General features: G+C 36.0%; 1 protein-coding gene across 4 annotated transcripts in view; it reads left to right on the top strand.

Annotated features, from left to right (window-relative positions):
• Window positions 1-21,971, top strand: part of LOC138106407 (sorting nexin-13) — a 66,415-nt gene that overhangs the window by 17,461 nt on the left and 26,983 nt on the right. For 3 of the 4 annotated variants that reach the window (XM_069006962.1, XM_069006959.1, XM_069006958.1), the window contains exons 2-12: window positions 3,622-3,734; window positions 8,306-8,408; window positions 12,893-12,982; window positions 13,439-13,560; window positions 15,927-16,048; window positions 16,195-16,296; window positions 16,972-17,060; window positions 17,513-17,596; window positions 19,939-20,077; window positions 20,539-20,627; window positions 21,275-21,374. In XM_069006962.1, coding sequence (XP_068863063.1) covers window positions 3,622-3,734; window positions 8,306-8,408; window positions 12,893-12,982; window positions 13,439-13,560; window positions 15,927-16,048; window positions 16,195-16,296; window positions 16,972-17,060; window positions 17,513-17,596; window positions 19,939-20,077; window positions 20,539-20,627; window positions 21,275-21,374 — 1,153 coding nt within the window. The remainder of the gene's footprint in view (window positions 1-3,621; window positions 3,735-8,305; window positions 8,409-12,892; window positions 12,983-13,438; window positions 13,561-15,926; window positions 16,049-16,194; window positions 16,297-16,971; window positions 17,061-17,512; window positions 17,597-19,938; window positions 20,078-20,538; window positions 20,628-21,274; window positions 21,375-21,971) is intronic. The other variant, XM_069006960.1, reaches the window with a different exon arrangement.

Raw genomic sequence — 21,971 nt, 5'->3', positions numbered from 1 at the left:
GACTTGAGAGCTAAGAAGTGATGATGGTGAGACAAAGATGGAGTATCTAGTGGTGATAAGCAAAAGTGGTTAAAACTGGTGAAGTGTGGAGCAGCTGCTGACATGGAATAAACCTCCTTTATCCATGTGTATGCGCACAGTGTATACCTAACCATGCCTACCACAGGACTGAGGCTTGTGTTTCTCTTTAGCCTTTAGGTAACTGTCCCTAATTCCTTGAAAGTCAGTGAACAGCACTGTGCCAGCTCAGCTTGGAAGTTTGCTGTGCCAATATAGGGCATGTCAGCTTCTTTTGAAGGGTCTGGATAGCTGTGACTTAAACGCCAGCAATTACACCATTTCTTTAGAAGACTGGTTTGTTCTTTCTGTCAAGAGTGATAAGCATTCACCCTGCAGCTAACTTTAATAAGAGTAGACAGAGCTTCAGTAAATCTGTGAATCTTCTAAAAAGTTACCATTATGAATAAAATTTGGAAATAAGCTCTAAGTGGGGTTTGAATTTAAATACCTGAACTATTTTCATATTGACTAGCTGCATCATATTTGTGTATGTTTGGACATTCTATTCAAAAATAGTTGGTTTTGATGTATAAAGAACTTTTAAAGTAAGTTTTCATTTTTTTTCCTAGGAGTTATATTGCTGAAGTCCCGTCAAGAAGTGTGGAGTTAGGGGAAGTTCTGTTTACAGTCAGCAGAAAGGGTACCATCCTGATGATTTAATCCCTTTGAATGTCTCAAAATCCATAATACTATAAACTGCTCATTTAGGATATACAGGAATTGGGCCAGTATCTGTTGTACTTCCTGCAGTGTACAAAGTTGTACAAATTTTAAGAAATCTTATTAAAATACCAAATGAGATTTGAATCTCTGTACCCATATGCTAAACTGCAAAACTAGGGCATAGGACAAAAGGTCACTGTTTTCTTTATTAGAGTTATAGAGCTTTCTTTGTTAATTATGCATTCATCCAGCTCTGAATATACATCCATCTAGTTTAATTAAGTCATTTAGAGTGCTTATCCCATATTTAGAACTTAAACTTTTTTGAATGATGTGATTAAGCATAATGGGGTTTTGACATAAAAAGACCATCATTAAATGCTATCTTCTGTGTGCATATCTTCCTTATCATGCTTGTAGTGCTCTGCAGAAGTTTTAAAATGTATTTCTGAGGGTATGGATATGCAGAATCTTCTTTTTGTATTGAAATGTAGATGTGCAGTGGGATCTCATGTTTTAGTTCTGTTGCATTTGCCAGGTTTTTTTGGTTTCTTTTTTTTGACTGGTGTGTCTCTCCTTTCTATCTTCCAAAGAGTTTATCATAGAATCCTAGAATGGTTTGGGTTGGAAAGGACCTTAAAGATCATCTAGTTCCAACCCCCCTGCTGTGGGCAGGAACACCTTCTGCTAGACCAGGTTGCTTAAAGCCCCAACCAACCTGGCCTTGGACACTGCCAGGATTGGGGCATCCACAAATTTTCTGGACAACCTGTTCCAGTGCCTTGCCACCCTCTTGCCTAGTATCTAATCTAAACTTAGTCTCAGTTTGAAGCCATTCCCCCTCGTTTTGTCACTACGTGCCCTTGTAAATAGTTTCTCTCAATCTTTCTGGTAGGCTCTCTTCATGTACTGGAAGGCCACAATTTACTGCATTTACTTACTATGAGTCAACAAAACAGCAAAATCTTCTACTCAGTTGTGATTGAGATTTTTTTTTTTTTTTGTAGTGCCAATTCAGCATTTTAGTGTTGTGGCTTTTATGGTTTATATTATCTATTAAAGCATTTCCTCAGCTTAAAGAGAATTTAATAACTTGCAATGTGTTTTTTTTAATTGCAGTACTTCAATTACACTCATCTACATACTAGTATGTTTTCATTTTTCCCAGACTGAAACACTAAGAACAAAGCCAGTACAGCTTTTATCTCTTGCTAAGAAAGTTCAACTAGGAGAAAATAGAATTTCATCTCAATGTTCCATTAAACTTTTAACTAAGAAGAATGAAGTAATTCTGATGACTGCAGTTTAGATCAGTGAAATCTCTTCAGAGCTGTGATTTTGCTTTTTGGTCTTGCTCTCAGAAAATAATCAAAGGTGCTTTATATAAGAGTCTTAATTTATATTATTTTTTATTGTCTATAGGATTTTTAAAACTTTTTTTGAAAAAGTAGATTTTTTTAAAACCTGTACCTAAGATGAAAAGATGAAATCTAAATAGTCCCTTGAGAGAAATGATCTGTAGCTCCTCCGTATTAAAAGCTAAAAAAGGGCTCTCTGCAAATCTGGTGTTCAATCTCTGTTTGTTTTCTAAATGTCAAACTGCAAGACGAGTTTATTTAAATACTTTCTTAGTGTTACTTGTTGACACAGTTGTCTGAGTTCCCATCAGGGTGTCATTTGATCACTGTTAGGAAAGGCGTAAATTAAACAACAACAACAACAACCAAAAAAAAAAAAAAATTGAGAACCTTAGAGCTGGAACAGTTTTGGTGGCCTATAAATACTTGTCATCGTTGTGTTTCACACTCTTGGGACTTGGCTGAAACATGCTTTCCATATTGAACTAGAGACGAGATTGAATTAAATTTATATAAGCTTTGTTGACTGCATTGCAGCATTGTGATGGTGTAAAAACTATTGTCAGTCAGGTTTTCCCTGCCTTGCTTTTTTAGATTACCATGCATGTACGTATAGGTATGTACAGACACGTGTGTCTAGATAGATAGATCAAGTATGTGTATACATGTATGTATATAAATGCACTTACACTATAACCTATATTGGCACAATAACTGGAATCTTGCTGCCTTTTTTGTACTACTGGTGGTTACCAGTGCAGGTGGAGTTTTGCATGCTGCATTTATGCCAGACATCAACCCCAAAATCCTGCCAGGCCCACATGTGCTCTTGTGGCTGATTTTAACTTTTTCATGGGCTTTTCAAACAACCCTTGACTCCCTGCCACTGCCCAAGTATCAGTTTCTGAAGTTTCCCTCCCTTTTATTTATGGGGAAGAGTAAAAGTATACTTGTGCCAATTATTTGGTGCACCTGTTGACCCGCCTGTGGCTTGACTGGAGAAAGGGACACCTTTTTAGTCTTGCACCTGCTTTGATCTAGGGAAGAAACAGCATTGCTTGGTTGTAGAAAATAACATGCTTAGATGTGTAAAACAAGACTGTATTCTGTCTCTTCCTGTTCTATCTCAAAGCCTGCTTTTTCTGAGAAGGTGGTGGAGAACTTTTCACACGGCAGGGATGGGGGGAGAGGTGTGGAGGAAGGGATCTCAAGAAACAAAGTGCACAGAAAGAGAATAGAGAAGAAAAAAGTCGCACCTTGAAGGATGATAGTTGCATCTGAAGTGAGAGATGAGGAACAGTATCTGAAAGAAAAATGCTCTAATGTTGGCTAAACTGGATTACTGACCCACAATATAGTGGGGGACATATTTGATAGCAATATGCTCTTAAAAACAAAGGTAATTTTTATTTCATCAGGCAGAATTTATATCTGGTTAAAATGTATCAAACATTGTAGGAACTACAAGTATTGTTCTGGAGACTTAAAGCTGTATGAATATAATATTAATTATTCCTTTTCTATGTGTTCTTATTTACAGACCAGTCTTTCCATATGGGGATGGGGAAGTCTTGGCCTTGTGCTTTTTCTAGTAACTTTTGGACCCTTCGCTATATTTTACTTTGCATTTTATATCCTCTGCTTTGTGGGTGGGTAAGTACACTGTGTAGTGTTTTGTTTAATTTGCTGTGAAAGAAAAAATTTAATGTGTATATTAGCAGAGAGCTTGCTCTGAAAATCTAAAGTGGCTTTATGTAATTAATATTCCACATTTGAGCACCTCTTTATGAGCAAAATTTTTGTAATTGAAATCTTAACTTAGCTATTTTTAGTGGGTGTTAAGAGGACAAATGCTCACATAAAAACAGTGGTATTTCAGTTCATACTTTTTATTACTGTGTCAGTTCTTTTCCCAGGTACTTCTAAGTACTTACGTTTCCTTTTCTATCACAATCTCATTTTCCTACCTAAGGCGCTTGATTCATGTGAGTGGATGTTGTCCTGGGTGTATGGAAATAATGCTACACTTTGAACAAGTAGATCAGTTCAGCAGCCATAGACTTTTCCTTTGTTATCTTAATAGGCAGGAAGGGAGCAAACAGGCGAAGTTTAGCACCGTTACTACATTGTATATTATGGTGTCTGCATTGTAACCATTAAAACATTTTTAATGGCATGTTAGAATGTCTCAATGGGATATTCTTTTTACCTTCTTACTTGATACCATACAGAATGTATGTATATTCCTGTATATTTCGTAAAAAATGTAGTAGAGTTTAGTAGCCAGAATTAGAGCTCCTACACTTGGGTTTCAACTGTATTAGGCTTGGTATTTCATCTCTGAGGAATCAGAATAGTCAGTCTGCTAGAAAAGGGATTTAGTTAAAGTAAAACTAACTTGAAATAAATGCTTTTGTCTTGTTAAGTCTTGATACAGGTGTTGTTGGCATATTTTGCTACCTGTTTGTCCAGGGCAAAAGTCAGAGTTCATCCAAAGGGCAAGAGTGCATCTGGTCTTTGTTTTGTCTTACCACTTCCTTAGTACTTGCAGTATGGAAAATAACATGGGATATAATAATTCCTTAGGAGGTTATCCTTCATTCTTTCTTCAAGTTTCAGTTGTTTGGCTTTTCAAAGCTAACAGTCAACATAGTCTCATAGAGCATGTCTGAAGTCAGCTACAATTTGGCGCCATGAAACTGCGTGTGGTGCCTGAGCTCATTCGTTCTCAAGTCAGCTCTCGTATCTCTTTGCTGTGGTTATTCTGCTGCTTTGGTTCATTTTTGTAGCTAGTCAGTAAACATTGATCTTATTAAGGATAAATTCATCTAGGGGTAGTGTATCTGCTAAAGCGGAGTGTTTACTTATGTATGTAGATGTGAGGTCTCAGCCCTTGCAGTAGAATGTCATCACTTCGTTACTTTGACATATACATCTTGGCTAAAGATGTGATCTGGCCCTTTTTTACACTGTTAATCTTTTTCAGAGTGACTCACTTACTGTAACATTCAGCACACAGAGCCATGAGTGCTAACTAGGCCAAATGGGTTTGTATCTAAATTATTCTTGCCTGGTTTTTTTTTTTTTTTAATTAATTCCCTTGAAGTTTCACAAAGTGCTTGGTCATGCTTCTGTTAGAAACAAACAGAAATTGTTATGAAATAACTTTTGCACTTATGATTAGCAATTATATGTCATAACATCATATATATAAATTTAGAAAACAAAACTTTAGTTTTGGTTCATGATCATAGTAGAAATTTAGTTTTAGTTCATGATTGTAGTAGTGTCCGTAATATTAACTGTACCCTTCTTTGGAGCAAAATAACAATTTTGGACATGGATTTTTATGGTTGAATTTTTTGTTGAAACTTGGAGTTCTTGTCCAATTCGTCACACAGTTTTCAAGGTTTTTATATTTCATTCAGAAAAGAAGTGGCCTGTATGAAAAACTTCTGACTTCCACTAGGTGAAGTCCAGCTTCTATCCCATTTTGTAGTTTTAGCAAGAGAAAATGATGAATCACAGCTGGTCATATTCTTAGTATTGACCTCAGCATCTACATTATACGCCAGTGAGCTGTGCAGGAAGACAATGGTGATGCCATATTTGTGTCAGTGTAATCAATCTGTTTATACTGTTTAACTCCTATTATGTACTAATTACTTCTTTTTGATTTGCTTTCAACTCTGTGTTTGCACAGATGTCTTGTAGTAAATGTACTGTTCTTTTTGGTGGACATGGAAGAATACTGAAACTATTTGTATATGTGAATAAAAGTTCAAAATCACAATTTCTCTTTATTTCATTTTGTTTCATGTCAAGACTCATTTATAAAATGTTAGCCTTTTTCCCTTCAGGATCTGGTAACTCATTCACTTAGGGAACTGAGCTCAAAAGCAGGAGGCTAAAGAAAGATATTTTTTAATTAACCTGTGTAGAATATTACAGGGTGTTATTCTTCTTTTTCCCTCTCCTTCAAGTAGTGGTGTAAACCCCTTTATCTGAGTGCTGAGACTGTCTGTTGCCATCTGCCTTTTCTGCTAAGACTGTTTCTTATCTTACTCTCTTTGCTTCCCTCTTTCGGTCCTAAGGAAGTAAAATAAAAATGATGTGAATTGTGCTTTTGCCAAATAAAAAAATTGAAATTTCTTGGATCATCAATTGCTTTGCCATTTAAAAGAATTTGCTCTGTCATCAAACCCCGTAATTATTGGTACTCAATCACATCCATATGTATATGACTGTCTGGCTCCGTTAATGATTGTAACTGCTGACCAAATCAGGAATGGTTCTGTAGCTGCTTTTTGACTTTCACAAAGCATTCAGCTGAGACTTACTTTCCAGATTTGAGGGGAAGATGATAAATCTGTGGTCTTCATTTTTCCCTCTCTTTTACCTTTGTTCTGTTGTTAATCTGCCCTTGAAAAAAAGCTGGCCATCCAGTAATCGTTGGAAGAATTTACAAAAAAATTAAGCAAAATACAGTCTTTTCCTTTTTGTGCTCTATTCATTTAGAGAAGACTAATATGATTTCTCATTCATGTTTTGAGAATCATCTTAATGAATTAAATAAGCATTTACACCAGACGATTCAGGTTAGCTAGCAGATACCCTGAATTGTCAGACTATGTATCCTTCTCTAATACTCACAAGATTTTACATTAGAGAATAAAATGTATTTGATTCTGCCACAGAAGAAGCTCTTAGCATTTCTAGGTAAAACTGAAAATACTTAAAGGCATCTAAGAAGATGAGCATATTTTTAAACCGTATTGGTAGTATTAGTATTTTAGAATGAGTCATTAACTTTAAAAGCATGAAAATATTTGAGAAAAAACAGAGATATAATGTATAGGTAGTTATTTCCAAGGCTTCAGTCCTTTTGAATAAAGGAGGAGAAGCAGCTTGCTGATGGATGTTTGAAGTTAAAGTTGATTTTAGACCAAATTTGAGTATACTGTTTCTTTAAAAGACAACTGAGGTTTCTAATAGAAAAGTCATAGATGATCAAAAGAAAATCCAAACTTTAATAATTACAAAAACCCAAAACTTTAGTAAAACATGAAGTTCTTCTCTGTGAACTCTGATTGGTGTTATGATTTTAAAGTTAGAAGGAGCAGAAGAGCAATTAAACCTGCTTTTGTTCCTTGCTGTCATATGGCAGGTAAAGACTTCTGTAAGGGAATTAGAGTATCCAGTGAACTCCTCTTGTGCATTGTCAAGCCTTTTTTTTTTTTTCCTCTTTCATGGAGTTAACCTCCCAGCTTCTGAATTACTGGGCCTCTGGGGGACTTAAAAGGAAAAATTTTAATTGTGGAAATCAAAACCTTTAAATGGCATATTTTAGCTTGGATAAGATTTTTTCTCTAATCTTATAAGTGAGAGAGAGTATCATATATCAACAGCTATGTATATTAAAGGAATGTATTACTTCAGCACATTATAAGCCTGGAATAGCTTCGTGAGTTCCTGTGGTCACAAATGCTGGTCAGCTGGCCTTTTAATCGAATGCTTTGAAATTTGTGTAAAAAGCTGTCTGTGCTTAGCCATCCTAAGGCTAATCTATTTTCTTTTCTTCTTTGCTTGATATTTCAAAGGCTACATGCTCTGCTTATGCTATAATTGGGACAGACACTGGGTTTTCATCTATTTCTCAGTAAAACCAGCTTGATGTTTATGGTTTTTTGTCCCCTGGTGTCATAAGCTGTAAATAAATTCTTACTGTTGTAGCAAGGATGAGCACAATGTCTATACATATGCATTGGTTAGTTATGCTTGCTGCATCAGTTTATTCCTGGACTGTGATTTTGTGGCTTATGCTACAATGAAGTAGCCTACAGAGTTTATTTCTTCATAGTGTTAAAGTAGGAGAATATTCATATACATACAACCAGAGCAACTTCTGTATGTACCCCCCTTCCCACGTGCTAATATTTGTGAGCACAGGCAATGTGCCATCAGAGCAGGCACACTGTAGCGTAGACAATGCTATATAGATCTGCTGTGTGGTAAGAATATATCAAGACATAATACAAGACTGGGAAACTTCATACTTAGAGTTCTGTCAGTTATTTTGAGCAGCACGTTACAGTGTGGAAAAAACACAAGAGTAAACACTGAGAACTGTCATATATAGTCATTTTATAACTTGCTGTTGAATATTTTCTAGAGGTCAGAAAATGTGGCTGTTGTTGCACCTGGTCTTTCTTTTTTCATTTTAGGGGTTTTGTGGTTACTCTTTTATTTGGAAAAAGCAATTCAGAAAAATACCTTGAGCAGTGTGAACATTCATTTCTCCCTTGTACATCAGTTGGGATCTCTAAGGTAAGGAAAGTTTTCTGGTCTTAACTTCTAGATGAGATTTTATAACTTGGTTAGAAATAATCAGTTTTAATCTAAGAATTGTTCCCATTTCTTAAGGTAAAATAGCCTGCTTTTATCTTTTGCATCAGCTGCAATGTGTAAGTGAAATGCAATATTTTTCCTTTATGAAATACAAGGTTTTTAATAGGTTATGGAAGGTTTGTTTAAAGTATTTTTTCTTCATTATGAGAAATGAGTATGATTTGACTGGATAATATCATCTGTGAAGAAATTACTAAACCATTCTTTTCTAGACTACTCGTGTGTGTTGGTTTGTTCTGGGGGGAGCTCTTTCTTACTTTTTTGTGCAAGATTGTCGTCACTACTTAGGTGTCTTCCATCACTGCATCTGTACTCTCTCCACTTTTGGTTGTGGTCACAAAGTTGCTTGCCTATGAAAGTCAAACTGTTAAAAAGTCTACATTTGCAGTACTTCAGGGATGTAGAGGTTATCTTTGGCTCTCTTCAAGACCTAGCAAAAATTCTGGAAAGGCAAAGATGAATAAAGAGCAGCAGTGGAATCCACTATTCAGCTCTTTTCTTTTCTGAGTTCCTAACAGACATGTCATTTTGGTTGATGGATTTAAAGTTCAGGGTTCCTAACTGGATAAATCTGCATCTGTTTAGTACAAGAAGATGTTGTTAATAGCCAAGAGGTAGAATTTCTAGGAATTCCTGGTGTATGAACCAATGCATCTTGTCAGCTGAGAAGTTCATATATATCTCTTGGCCTGATCAATTTGCGCACATCAGAATACAGAAAACTCAAAGATTGCTAATTATTTTAAGTTTAATCTCACAGCTATTCTGACTGAAGCATCCTGTTTGTTCTTTCTTAGCTATTAGTCACTACACTTCATACTGTCTATCAAAGGGGGGTGAGTGTTCTGCATTATTAGTAACACAGAAATTTACCTTGTGATTCAGCAAGTATGTTTTCTAATCACAGAACTTTTTCTGTGTCTAGTTCATAGCTGGTTTGGTAGGTGGCCTTTTAACTTAGGTCTTTGAATATTTTAAAATAAATCTGAAAGTATATCCTAAACTGTAAAGAAAGGTCACTGCTCCAGATGAAAAATACTGAGGTTAAGGCTGAAAAAGGAGAAGTCAGCAGTCAGCTAATGTTTCTGTTCTGTTAATGAAACCTCATTTTAGATGGCTAAGATTCTTGGTGCTATATAGACTTTAGTTCTTCTGTTATATAGGTTGTGAAGTGTTACTTATGTCCTGTGTTTTGAGAGCGGATTTAGAGAAGTTTTTCTGTCTTTTAAATTTCCTCTGCATGCTGAAACTTTTTTTAATGTTAATGTTACTTTTTTTGGGTTCAGTATATATGTATGCTCTGGTTGCTTTATAAAGGACTAAATTCTTGTGGAGTTTTTTGTGTAATCTTTGCAAATTCAGTAGTTTGACTTCTGATTTGAGTATGGACTATTGACACAGCACTTTTCCTCAATTGACCTGTCTTGACTAATCTCTGGGTTTAAGTTTTGTAATACAAAGGTATTTATTTTTAGCTGACATATTAATTGCTGTTTGGAGCTGTTCACCAAATAAAATCTGTTTGTCTTTTACAATAGCGTTTTGCATTTCTCTTTTGCCGCTGCATTAAAGTAGCGTTAACAAGTGCAGCTGAGCTTTTCAGTAGCAGTGCAAGTAGAGATGAGTCCCAACCAAAACCAAATGTGATGTTTGCTTGTGATTCCTATTTGCTATATCTATATTAAATTTCTGCTGACTTGTATGGAAAGTAATATTTTTAACTTGAAGTTTTTTCATGTTTAAAACCATTGTGGCCCTAAGTGATCTTGAACAATGAATATTCTTCCTAGTGGCTGGTGTGTATAGATTATACTTCTTCCATGAACCAAGTACAAACTGAATTCACCTTAACATGAAATTATTTTCCGGTAGTCTGAGGAGTAATCTGGTGATATTGGTTCTTTATAAGATGGTCTTTTCATCAGAGTTTTATTGATAGTTTTGGGGTATTTTTGGTACTTAGAGATTTTCTTTAGGCTAAGATAAATGTTCAAATGCTTGATTTTACAGAAATCAGTTGTAATACAGACTGTCAAAGTTGTGGCTGGATGTAATGTGTAGAACGTACCATATGTTAGAACACCAGATTTGGTGCTGATTCCATGATTGCTGCAGATTATATCTATTAGCAAATATATAATGAATACCTCACATTAAGGAGAATACTTAATGTACATTTGATGGAAGATTGTATACCTTTCTGCTATTTTTTTCTTTGTTTACATACACACAGGGAGGCTTAAAAATTACACTTAGACTGGTTTTTCTTTTTGCAAGTCATTATATAACTTTTGTGTCAGAAACCTACTGGATGATGCAATAATGTACTGGCTCTGCAAGATACACAGTTGTCTGCAGGCTTGTGTTAAAACAATGTTGAATGAAAGGTGAGTTTAGAGCCTTCTGAACTGTTAACTTGAATGCTACTTTCAATTTAACTTGCAGATTCACTCCAGCTTAAACAGAAGTGTGAAATATTTCGTTCTTGTAGTTGATGTCTCTAAGCTTCACCCAAAAGACAAGGAGTTTCTGTAGGCTGGGTACAATATTGCCAAAGAACAGTAAGATAACAGTGATAACAACTTACAGTCTGTAGTTGCATGTTGGGTCCTTGAATAGTCTCTGAGTCTCTTGAAGTCACTGGGTCATAGCCTATGTCACAGATTTGATGCATATGTGTAAATATCCTGTGTCTTGTCCATTCATGAAACCCTGTGACTGCAATAAGGGAAATAGTAGCACAGTCCAAACGAGGCATATCTCATATTTGACAGTTACCTAACAGTTTCAAAAGAGGACTTCAAAAATACCCATTAGTGCAGTGAAGCAAAAGTCTGAAGTTACTCAGTCAGTGCAGTTAGATGCTTGTGGAGCCTGCATTTGTTTGTGCTGCATCTCACTTTGTGGAGTTTTGTGTCTTGCATTCCTCCCAAGTGCTTCCTACCTGCTTAAAATGAAGCAAGGAGGAGTCAAATGTAACAATAACAAGTGATACTCGTTTTTCCTGACTAATAATTTCTTACTGGTAGAGTGCATCAGACTAATTGTGAGTGAAGTGACAGTCAAGTTGGACAGTTGTCATGTGAGTTGGATCCTTCCTTGAAGTCTGTCTTCTGTGTCAGTGTCTGGAAGGCAGATGTAAAACCAACAATGCTCTCCAAGTGAGACTACAGTCAGCCGTTGTACCTATAGTGGAATAGAAGCACATACTCTAAATTTTAGATGTCTTCAGACATATCAAAAGCAAGTTAAATTATACTGCAGGCACATAAAGATTTCATCAGAGAAAAAGAACATGAAAAATTGGTCTAACCTTGTAGTTGGCTCTGCTTTGAGCAGAAGGTTGGACAAGATGAATTCCTGAAATCCAGGTGAAAACCTGGATTCTATGAGCATATGAACATTCATATATGGTTTATAATTCCTTCATATATGGTTTTGGCAGTTTTTCTTTGTTTCCAATGTAGTCATAGCTTTCTCTCTGGATCAAAGAAATTACTGGTTTATTTGAACAATAGTGTAAGTTGTTGGGTTGTTACTTCTGTGAAAATAGAGGAATTTATTGCCTATTTCATTGAAATTTTGTAGAAAGACACTGCATTAGTCCACTTGAGAGAGGCACTGATAAAGCGAGTTCTTTTTCAGTATGTCGCTTGCCAAAAGTCACCTCTGATGAGGTCATTCTTGGGGTTAACTGCTCTGAGTTGCAAATCCTTCTATAAGTAATTTCTTTCCCTCCTTGTCAATTACTTTCAAAAGGCTCATTTGTTGAGTAGCAATGGTACAAAAAAGTAATTTCTCTTCTGGCATATAGAATAAACTGAGGTGGATAAAGAAACCAAAAGCCCAACTGAAAATTATCTGCCTGAGATTGCATGATCGAGTTCACAAACAAGTGGGAACTGGAGTCTTGCACAAAAGCTATCTTGTGCTGTTGCTATGTCTCCCCCTTCCCTCCTTTTCTAACTATTTGAGTTTTATTTCCTTCTGATCCAGTAATTTAACAAACACTTGCTCCTTTATAATAAGCAAGAAGTAGGTTTTCAGGAGGTTCTCATCATTATGTACTATATAGTGAAAAATACAGAAAATATTGTGGTGGATGGATGCCCCATCCCTGGAAACATTCCAGGTCAGGTTGAACAGGACCCTGAGCAACGTGATGTAGTTGAAGATGTCCCTGCTCATTGCAGGGATGTTGAGCTACACCTTCCAACCTACATAATCCTGTGATTCTATGATTATATCTTCTCTATAAATTATAATAATATGAAAAATATATAAGGTCATTACTGGATATACGTATATATGGTATACGTATATATACCTATATCATAAACAGTAGAGCTGTTTTTTAATTAGAGCTAAATCCTACAAAGTTACATTTCCCAATCTCTTTCAAGTGCATAGAAGAAATGAAACGTGAAGCCAGACCTATTAAGATTGACAGAAGACTGACAGGTGCGAACATAATTGATGAGCCTTTGCAACAGGTAAGTTCTAACCAGGACTATTTAACCTACTTTTATTTTCTTTGCAGGTATTGACTATGCAATACAGAAGTAGTTGAGTGACAAATAGAATTTCAAGATTTTATCATATTTGAGTGATAAATGAAAAAACCATGGGAGATGGGCCAGCATATTGGGCAATATTTGAGTATATTTTCAGTATATTATATTTTGTCAGTGTAGTGTTGAGAAAAACATTATGTGCAAACCAGTCTGAAAAAGAAGTGATAAAAACAGGGTGTGCAAGCCAGTATGAATAAGAAGTTCAGTGTGTGAATTTTATTGTTTCACTCCCAGTTTCCTAATGGTAAGGGAGTATTGTTTACTCTGGTAACCTTTTAAGATAACTGCTATTGCGTTGTCAGGCACAAAAAACTGTTGTATATTTTTTGTCCTTTTTCATTAGTTCTTTTTTTTTTTTTTCCTTTCCAATTTCAGGTAATCCAGTTTTCCCTGAGAGACTATGTGCAGTATTGGTATTACACACTAAGTGATGACGAGTCCTTTCTTCTGGAAATTAGGCAGGCTCTTCAGTATGCACTTGTTCAGTTTTCTGCCAGGTAAGGTTTATTTTTATTTAAATCAATATACTGTGAGTTGTATGGTGGCAGGTAAGTGATTAAGTTTATCTACTAGCATAGTTCAGTGCACTTTACAGAAAGAACATGTAAAAATTTAGGATTAGATTGTGAGAAGTACAGTCTTTTCGCTGATCACTTAGGGAAATAGTGGAGATAATGGTACTTGTAGTCACGATCTTTTGCAAAATGGCCATTTCAAAATTTAGATTAATGTCTAAATCACTGAACTGCCTTCTTTGTTTTTCTTTTTTGCAACTTAAGCATTAAGTTTGTGAATCATGACCTCTTTGTATTGAGGTCTGTTTCATGTACAGAATAGGGCTACTCCCAAGGTAAGTCAATCTGAAAGTCTGAATTCAACACATGTATCACCTCAAATGGTTTTTAGAAGTGGTGTGGTTCTTCAATATGTAAGAACAATGGGTGATTTAAGAAGAATAGTAGTCTGTGGAATGAAATGGAATGCCACATATGCAAATACTTTTTTTAACACAGGATTGATTCAGAACAAGTGGGTAGTTTCTTATTTACCCCTTACTTCTACTGCTGTTCCCCGACTTCCTGCTACTTGATTAAGCAGCTTGTCTGGGAAATTCACTTCTGATTTCTCAGCCCAGGTACCCAGGTACCACATGCCTTTATATCCATATGTGCATTTATTAAAGTTTTTATTTCTGGTATTCATCCCACTGTGCTTATTGTTACCTGCTTTCTCTGCAGAAGAGGTTGTTGGTCACTTTTTAGCAATTTTAAGGTGTTATTATCCCCTCCCTCTTGAAAATGGAGGTTAGTGTGCTTTTCTGACAGTGAGGGTCAAAGATAGAGACCTGGGTTTAATAAGGAGAAGTTAATTATAATATAATCTTACTAGCAGTACAATAATGACAATCCTAGGAAACAGTATTGAAGTAGTGAAAGCTATGCTAAATAAACTGTGTTACAGCAACCAAACTTAGGGTTGCATGAAATGGACCTGGCTACCCAGCTTCAGTGTTTGTTTGTTTAGCAAAGTTACTTCATTGGACAGTGTCAAGCACTGACTTTGTATCAAAGTAGGTCAGGTTCTAGCAAGTTTATTTTTCTTTCCTGCAGTACTATAGCTCTTCAAAAATAGTCACTGCTCCTGTGCAGTTGTGTTCTGCTGTACAAAGCAAATCGATTTCACAGGCCTGCAGCAACTCTTTGTCTGCAGAAAAAATGATGTAGTGTATTTATAATGCCTGTAGTTGGATATAGCTGAGGCAGTTGAGATTAGTACCATCGCCTATAGTTTCATTCAGCCTGTCAGCTTCTGGGGAGAATGAGTACAGTGAGAATTTTTTGTTCCCTGAGAGCTGCAGCTTTGGGAGCCTGGTGTAAGGCTGCCACCCAGTGGTTTTCTGCGGTTCTGTCTTGTGCGGATGGGGGATCTGGAGCAAACCATGGGAATGGTTTGATCGACTGCCCTTTGGGATAGCTCTGCTTCTTATTTACACGTCTAGATTTTGCAGTAGCCTTCCCTTTCTTCCAGAATTCCTTATCTCTTTCCCTCTTCTCGATGAAAGAAGGGTAGGTAAGGGAACAAACACAACAAAAGGAAATGTTGTGAAGGATTCCTGCTATAAAAAAAGTGGGCATCTTGAGAGAGGTCAGGTGATAAAACACTTAGTGCAGGATAAGAGCTATTACTAGCATCAATATTCATTAAACCTATAATGCAAAAATCACATTTTTAGTTTGCCTAGTTAGGCCCAGATATCATAAAAATATCTCTATCCTTTTCACACCACTAAGGAAGTCATTTTATGTAAATCTAATAGTGACTATTTTCTAACCTAAACCTATGTGTGTTGTTGGAAGAGTAAGCGAAGTACCTCATATGAGCTGTGGAATCAATTGTTGATAATATTAGATTGCATTTAGTTTCAAGTAAAATGTATGTTTTCTCAGTGGTACATATTCTTCAAATACAGAGGAAAATTATTTTGATTAGATGCCTTCCAAAATGGTAGGAAGTATGGCTGAAAAAGACCTGGAGAGTATTTTAGTTTTACATTGTAAACTGTTTATGTAAGGACTTCTCACAGATATTTGAGAACGTCACGAATCAGAACGCTATTCCAGATGCAAATGTTGACTTTCAGTTAAATCAAACATAAATATTAATATGGTGCAGGAGTGGTATTTTACAATATCTTTTTTTTCAGTGGATGGGCAATTAGGAGACTGATTTATTTCTTTGCTTTTGCATGCTTACTATCAGTGTGGCTCTTGGCAGGAAGGAAGGAAGGAGAAGCAGAAATTTATTATTGTTTTTTGTGTTCAGAATGAAATAATTCATTTCCATGGATGTCCTTTACTAATAGGTCAAAGGAAACAGACTGGCAGCCTTATTTCACTACGCGACTTGTTGATGACTTTGGCACTCATCTTCGAGTTTTCAGAAAAGCTCAGCAAAGGATAGCAGAGAAAGGTGATCAGATGAAAGGTAAAGTGAAATATTTTTTATTTGAGTCTGAGCAGGCTGGTATCTTCTGTGTGTGAAATACAGTTAGCCTTATTTTATAATTCAAGTTTGCTCTCAAGTTTTTAGTCTTGACAAAAACATGTTTTTTTTAATCTTCTTTTGCATAGATCAAGCTGAGGAACTTGTAGATACATTCTTTGAGGTTGAAGTTGAAATGGAAAAAGAAGTCTGTCGTGATCTAGTCTGCACTTCTCCCAAAGATGAAGAAGGTCTCTCAATATTATCTTTTGAGTAAATATTTTAGTATGGGAGACTAAATTAAAATACTAACAGTTGTGTTCATAATATGAAATGCATTAAATCTTAGCGTGTGACTTTCAGAGTGTGGTTATTTACCATACATATATATTTCCTCTGGTTTGTACTCTGGTTTCTACATAGTAATGCTATAACTAAAACAAAGCATGTTACGTATGTAAGTCTTCCTCCTTTCATTGGACGAATTTTAAGATAGAAATATTTTTTCCTGGGAGGAAGGGGATGGTTTTGCAGATTCTTACTGCTCTTTGTTAGATGTGCCTTCCTTACCACTATTCTACAGTCTTCCTTCAAAAAACACTATCTGTTTTGGCAAAGTGTTGAAGGAGGGGGGAAAAAAAGCAGTATATGTTACGTAAGGAAAATGCTTCAGAGTTAGGTTGTTGGGGGTTTTTTATCTTGGAATTCGGCTTTTGTTGTCTTGGGTTTGAGGTAGATCTTTCTCATCAGTGATGCTTATATTCCATCTGAAAGTTGCTACTGTGATGCTTGGACTGTAAGAGATATATGATTATATACTTGAACTCAAAAGTAAGGATTTTTCCATGGGATTTGATAATATTAGGTAAGATATGAAGTAAAAGAATATGAAATAGTGCTGAGGGGTTTTTGTTTTCCTTCTCTAGGATTCCTAAGGGATCTGTGTGAGGTTTTACTGTATATATTGCTACCTCCTGGAGACTTCCAGAACAAGATCATGCGATACTTTGTCAGGGTAAGTACAGACTCTAAAAGCCATCCCAATTCTTTGGTTCAATGTCATAAAAAAATGTTTAGATCTAAACTGCTGCTCTTATTTTCTAAAATTGATCTAATTTAATATTAGGGTATTTTAAAAGCTGTAGAGTCTTGATAAGTATTTAATAGCAGTGAACAGTTTGTGTGAAATGTTTTTGAAGGTTCTTTCAGCTCTACCAACATGAGAAAAGCATTAGAAAATGGATGTTGTTTTTCTTGAGGTTGTTTTTTCTTGGGGAGGTTTTTCTTGTAATTTATTGTAATTACAAATTGCATTTGTAATGTTAATTGGAAGAGAATGTGGTAGTGCCTATTAAATGTTTTCTGCAATTACACTTTTGTGTTTTAAGTTCTACACAGTGATGTTTAAATTGTTGCAGTTATACTAGCTTTATGAGTAAGTGTATAAAATGATCTTTTGTTTTTTAGGAAATCCTCTCCCGAGGAATTCTTCTTCCATTAATAAACCAGCTCAGTGATCCTGATTATATTAATCAGTATGTCATATGGATGGTAAGATTTAAAATGTTTAAAATTAATTACATTGCCAGAACGTTTTCATATAAAGCTTTGCTTGTGTTCCCTGTAATCATGATGGACAGATGTTTGGTATTAGCATTACCACTGGTTATGTTGGCAGAGATAGTGAACTTTATATTACATTTTATATACACATAAACACACAGAATCGATATTATCCACACTCCTCATTTTGACTGTTCAGCAGAAGCTGCCTGACTGAGGACAAATGTATGACAGAATGTAAAGTTCACTCCTCTGACTGTTCTGCTTGGCTGTTTGGGAGGTATGGTAACAGTGGAAGTGTTTTCCCCTGACTGTGTTTACAGTTTGTCCTTTCAAGCTTAAGAGGCCTCAAGAATGAACACTAGTAAGATTTACTTTCTGCTAAGGAATTGCAGGGCAATTGTTTTAGGACTGTTTGTATTAACCCTAAATAATTCAACTGAATGGGAGGAAACAAATTTTTTACTTGGATAACTCTCTAATGCACCCGCAAGAAAAGCCCCATAACTTATAAAAGTCGTATTATATAGTAAAGCTAGCATAAATAGAATGATTGTGCTTTAACTAACATTACTGATTCTTTGCAGAGCAAGTTAATATTTACTCTTATACTTTATTATCCTTTATAGTTCATGAATCAATTTTAATTTCTCCCCCCAACTTCTCTCTTATTCATAGATTTTAATCTTATAGTGTACATTCAAATGCTATACTGAAAACACCCTTCCATCTCAAAGTTCTTATGTATGGAATATGGAATGGATTCAAGTGCACATGTACAATGTTTCCTTCACTCCAGCCTCCTCTATTTCATGTGAAAGTTTGCATGCTGCTATTCTACAGGAACCTGGCTTTAGTAAGAAAAAATATTGCTCATCTGGACCAGAATTCTCAATTTTTTATTCCCTTTTCCTTCTACGCATGCTCTTTATTTATTTACCGAGCACTGCCCCCGGCTGCATCCAGAGATAGGATTCTGAGCTTTTTATAAAGCTTTCTGTTATGATGGTGATGTCCCAAATAAATAGTTTTCAAAATTGCTTTCTGAGATGAAGAAGCAAATGTTCTGGGCAAAAGATAAGGAAAAAATCTAATACAAGTCTTATGAAATGGAGATTGTTGCAGAAATTAAGGTCAGAAGCAGGGATGACTGAAATAAATCCTGGCTCCTTTTGGAACCTTTGACATAAAGTCAGACTTGAATGAAAAGATCAGTTTCTGAAAAAGAGAAGTTTTAATTCCAGGTTTCTAGGCATACCACAGTTCAATACTAATTCTGTTGCAATAAAATATAAAGCTTCAGTATAAAATTAGAAGTTAATTCAAACTTCTCTCTTCACTGTGAAATTAACATTTTTACAAAATGTTTGAAGTTCAAGTGTTCCTTGTACTATTACTTACAGAAGGAGATTTCTAGGGAGATTTTTCCATTAACTTTGATCAATGGTATCCAGTCTTCATTCTTTCTGCTTCGTGCAACTCATGTCAATGCACTTCTGTGGTACAGACCAAGTATTACATTTCTGTATCAAAGTAAGCATTTTTAAGAGATTTGGGTGAAGTGACTTTTTTGGCTTCAGATGGTAAAGACAACATTAGAACTCAACCCTAAGCACCTGCGTGCACGTGTTGTAAAGCTGCCAGCCTTCCCCTGATCTCCATGCTGCATTCACAGCACAGTTTCCAGTGATCTTGGCAGCACAGCAGGCTTCCTTACTTGCACAAATTCCTTTGAGTCCCTGGAGCAGGTTCACTCTCTGCCAATACTGGTAAAATAGTATGTATTTAATTAGCTTAGTAGTATTTGCCAGGGTATCTGAAATAGGGTTCCAGAGCAGAATCATTTACTTTTTTTTTCCCCCTCAGTAGGTTATGATTACATTGTACAATGTTTTAACTCTTTTTGTAATTTTGTATCTTAAGAAGCCATTACTCTGGGAGTGTGTATACTTGCATGGGATCTTGGTAAAGCTGAACCATTTCAGTGGTCTCCCCGTTTTCTACCCACTTCGCTTAGGAGATAATAGCAGAAGAAAGTGGATTGGATTTTGGAGAAGATCTTAATTAAGGAGGTTGATGGACTTCCTGTGTGTCTGGGTTGTACTTCTTGAGAACAGAAAGTGATGGTGTGAAATAGGTTTTGACTGTGCATGCTTTTTCTTTCTTAGTTCATGTACAATTTCAGTACCAAAAGGAAGATTTAGAAACATCAAAGAATTTTCGAAATGCCACTTTGCAGTGCTGTATCAAACTAGTTCACATGAAGAAAAATCATGTCTTGTGCTTTTAGCTGTTTTGCATTACTTACACTGTAAAACTTTGTGTTTCAGATTCGTGATTCCAACTGTAACTATGAGGCCTTTATGAATATTATTAAATTAAGTGATAATATAGGAGAATTGGAAGCAGTGAAAGATAAAGCAAGTGAAGAGCTGCAGTATCTTCGCTCTCTAGATACAGCAGGAGATGGTTAGTGCTGCATTGTTTTGCAAAATATGAAATGTGTTTACCAGCATGATCTCTGTATACTATTTCAACAATTAGAAAATAAAAGCTCTGATGCAGCATAGTATAATGTATTTTATTTAAAAAAAAATACATTGCATAAGAAGTGGTAAAACACAAATTTTCATTTTCATAAGTGTTTTGTTGGTTGGTGTGTGTTTGGTTACTTCTTGTAAGTATAGAGTATTTGGTTAGCTAAATGTATTTTAGTTAAATCAAAACTGCCTGACTGGTGGTTCTGAATTTCAGTAATACTTAAAGTATTAATCAAACCTGGTAGTCGGTTAACCATTAATCTGAAAAAGCGAAGAGAAAAATACTTCTTCTTGTTCACTTCCATCAGTGAGGTATTTAAACTGAAAAAAATCCCCAAGACTTCATTTAGTCATCTGTATTGCTTAATTGTATTTTTTTTTTGCTTTCAGATATCAACACTATAAAAAATCAAATAAACAGTTTATTATATGTTATTAAAGTATGTGATTCAAGAATTCAGAGGTTGCAGTCAGGAAAAGTAAGTGTTTTAAATTTTTTTTTGGTTTCGAAAGAGTGAGGTTGCAAATGACTGACTAGTTGTTTGGTTTCCATGTTTGATAACTCTGTTTGATAGAGTTGGTATGTTTGGCTTTACTTTTTGACTCTCTTAATTTGGCGTGGGTGTGGTTCCAAGATAATGTAATATTCTACATATATTGACTATTAAAATGATTAAGCATTCTATTGGTGGACCTGAAGGCATTATTGTAACAGCAAGAAATGTCGTATTGGCAGAAGAAGGTGTGACAGAGATGAATTTAAGTTGTGGTGAGCTGCAGCCCATCAAAAGCTGAAATTAATTCTTGTTAATTAATTCTCTGCCACTGTCTCTGTTGATGAGGGATTTGGGGTTAATTTGACCTGTAGAGCACTACATGAACAGCAGTTTTAAAATCCACCTTATCATGTAGCATAATAGCTGCAGCCCGTTTTGAAGGCAAATAATTATGGGAACATGACCTTCTAATCTAGACCTTCATTTATTAGTGATTGTGAAAATAGCTAATCATTGAGATGCTACTTTATTATATGTAATTTTTCTTATCCTATCTGTTTTGTGGTAAGTATAGGTTTTAAAAGTTAATGTAAAAAAAGCCTGTGAACACACTGAACTGTGTCTTACAGGAAATAGATACTGTGAAACTGGCAGCAAACTTTGGAAAACTTTGCACAGTCCCTCTGGACCATATTCTGGTAGACAATGTTGCACTACAGTTTTTTATGGGTAAGTGTTAATTTGTCTGATGTATTTTATTTATAAAGAATATGCTAACTCACAGGACTGTGTACTTGGAATTGCTAAATGTCAGTAGTGAGAATATCCATCAGTTTTGTTGGTGGTTATAGTCCTTTTAATGCAGTAGATGGAAACGGTCCAGGAAGTTCCTGGAGCTCATGGAAGGTACTTCCTGACACAATTGGTGAGGCAGCCAACCTAGAAAGGCACCTGTCTGAACCTGTTGTTTGCAGAGAGGGTGATGTGATAGTTGGAGGCTGTCTTGGGCATGAAATGAACACCCTCGGTCAGTTTGCAGATCATACTTCAGCTGGGCAGGAGTCTGCTGGAGGGCAGAAAGGCTCTCTAGAGGGAAGAAGGCTGGAGTGATGGTCCAAGATCAATTGTATGAGATTCAGGGCCAAGTGCCAGGTCCTGCACTTCTGTCAACCGCAGGCAACGCTACAGGCTAGGGGCAGGGTGTCTGGAAAACTGCCTGGCAGAAAAGCACCTGGGGGTGCTACTTGACAGCAGCTGAACACGAGCCAGAAGTGAGCCCAGGTGGCCAAGAAGGCCAATGGCATCCTGGCTTGGATCAGCAATAGT

This window comes from Aphelocoma coerulescens, chromosome 2 (assembly GCF_041296385.1).
Source record: "Aphelocoma coerulescens isolate FSJ_1873_10779 chromosome 2, UR_Acoe_1.0, whole genome shotgun sequence".
NCBI lineage: Eukaryota > Metazoa > Chordata > Aves > Passeriformes > Corvidae > Aphelocoma > Aphelocoma coerulescens.
The sequence above is the reverse complement of the archived record's forward strand: the minus strand, read 5'-3'. Positions and strand labels throughout refer to the sequence as shown.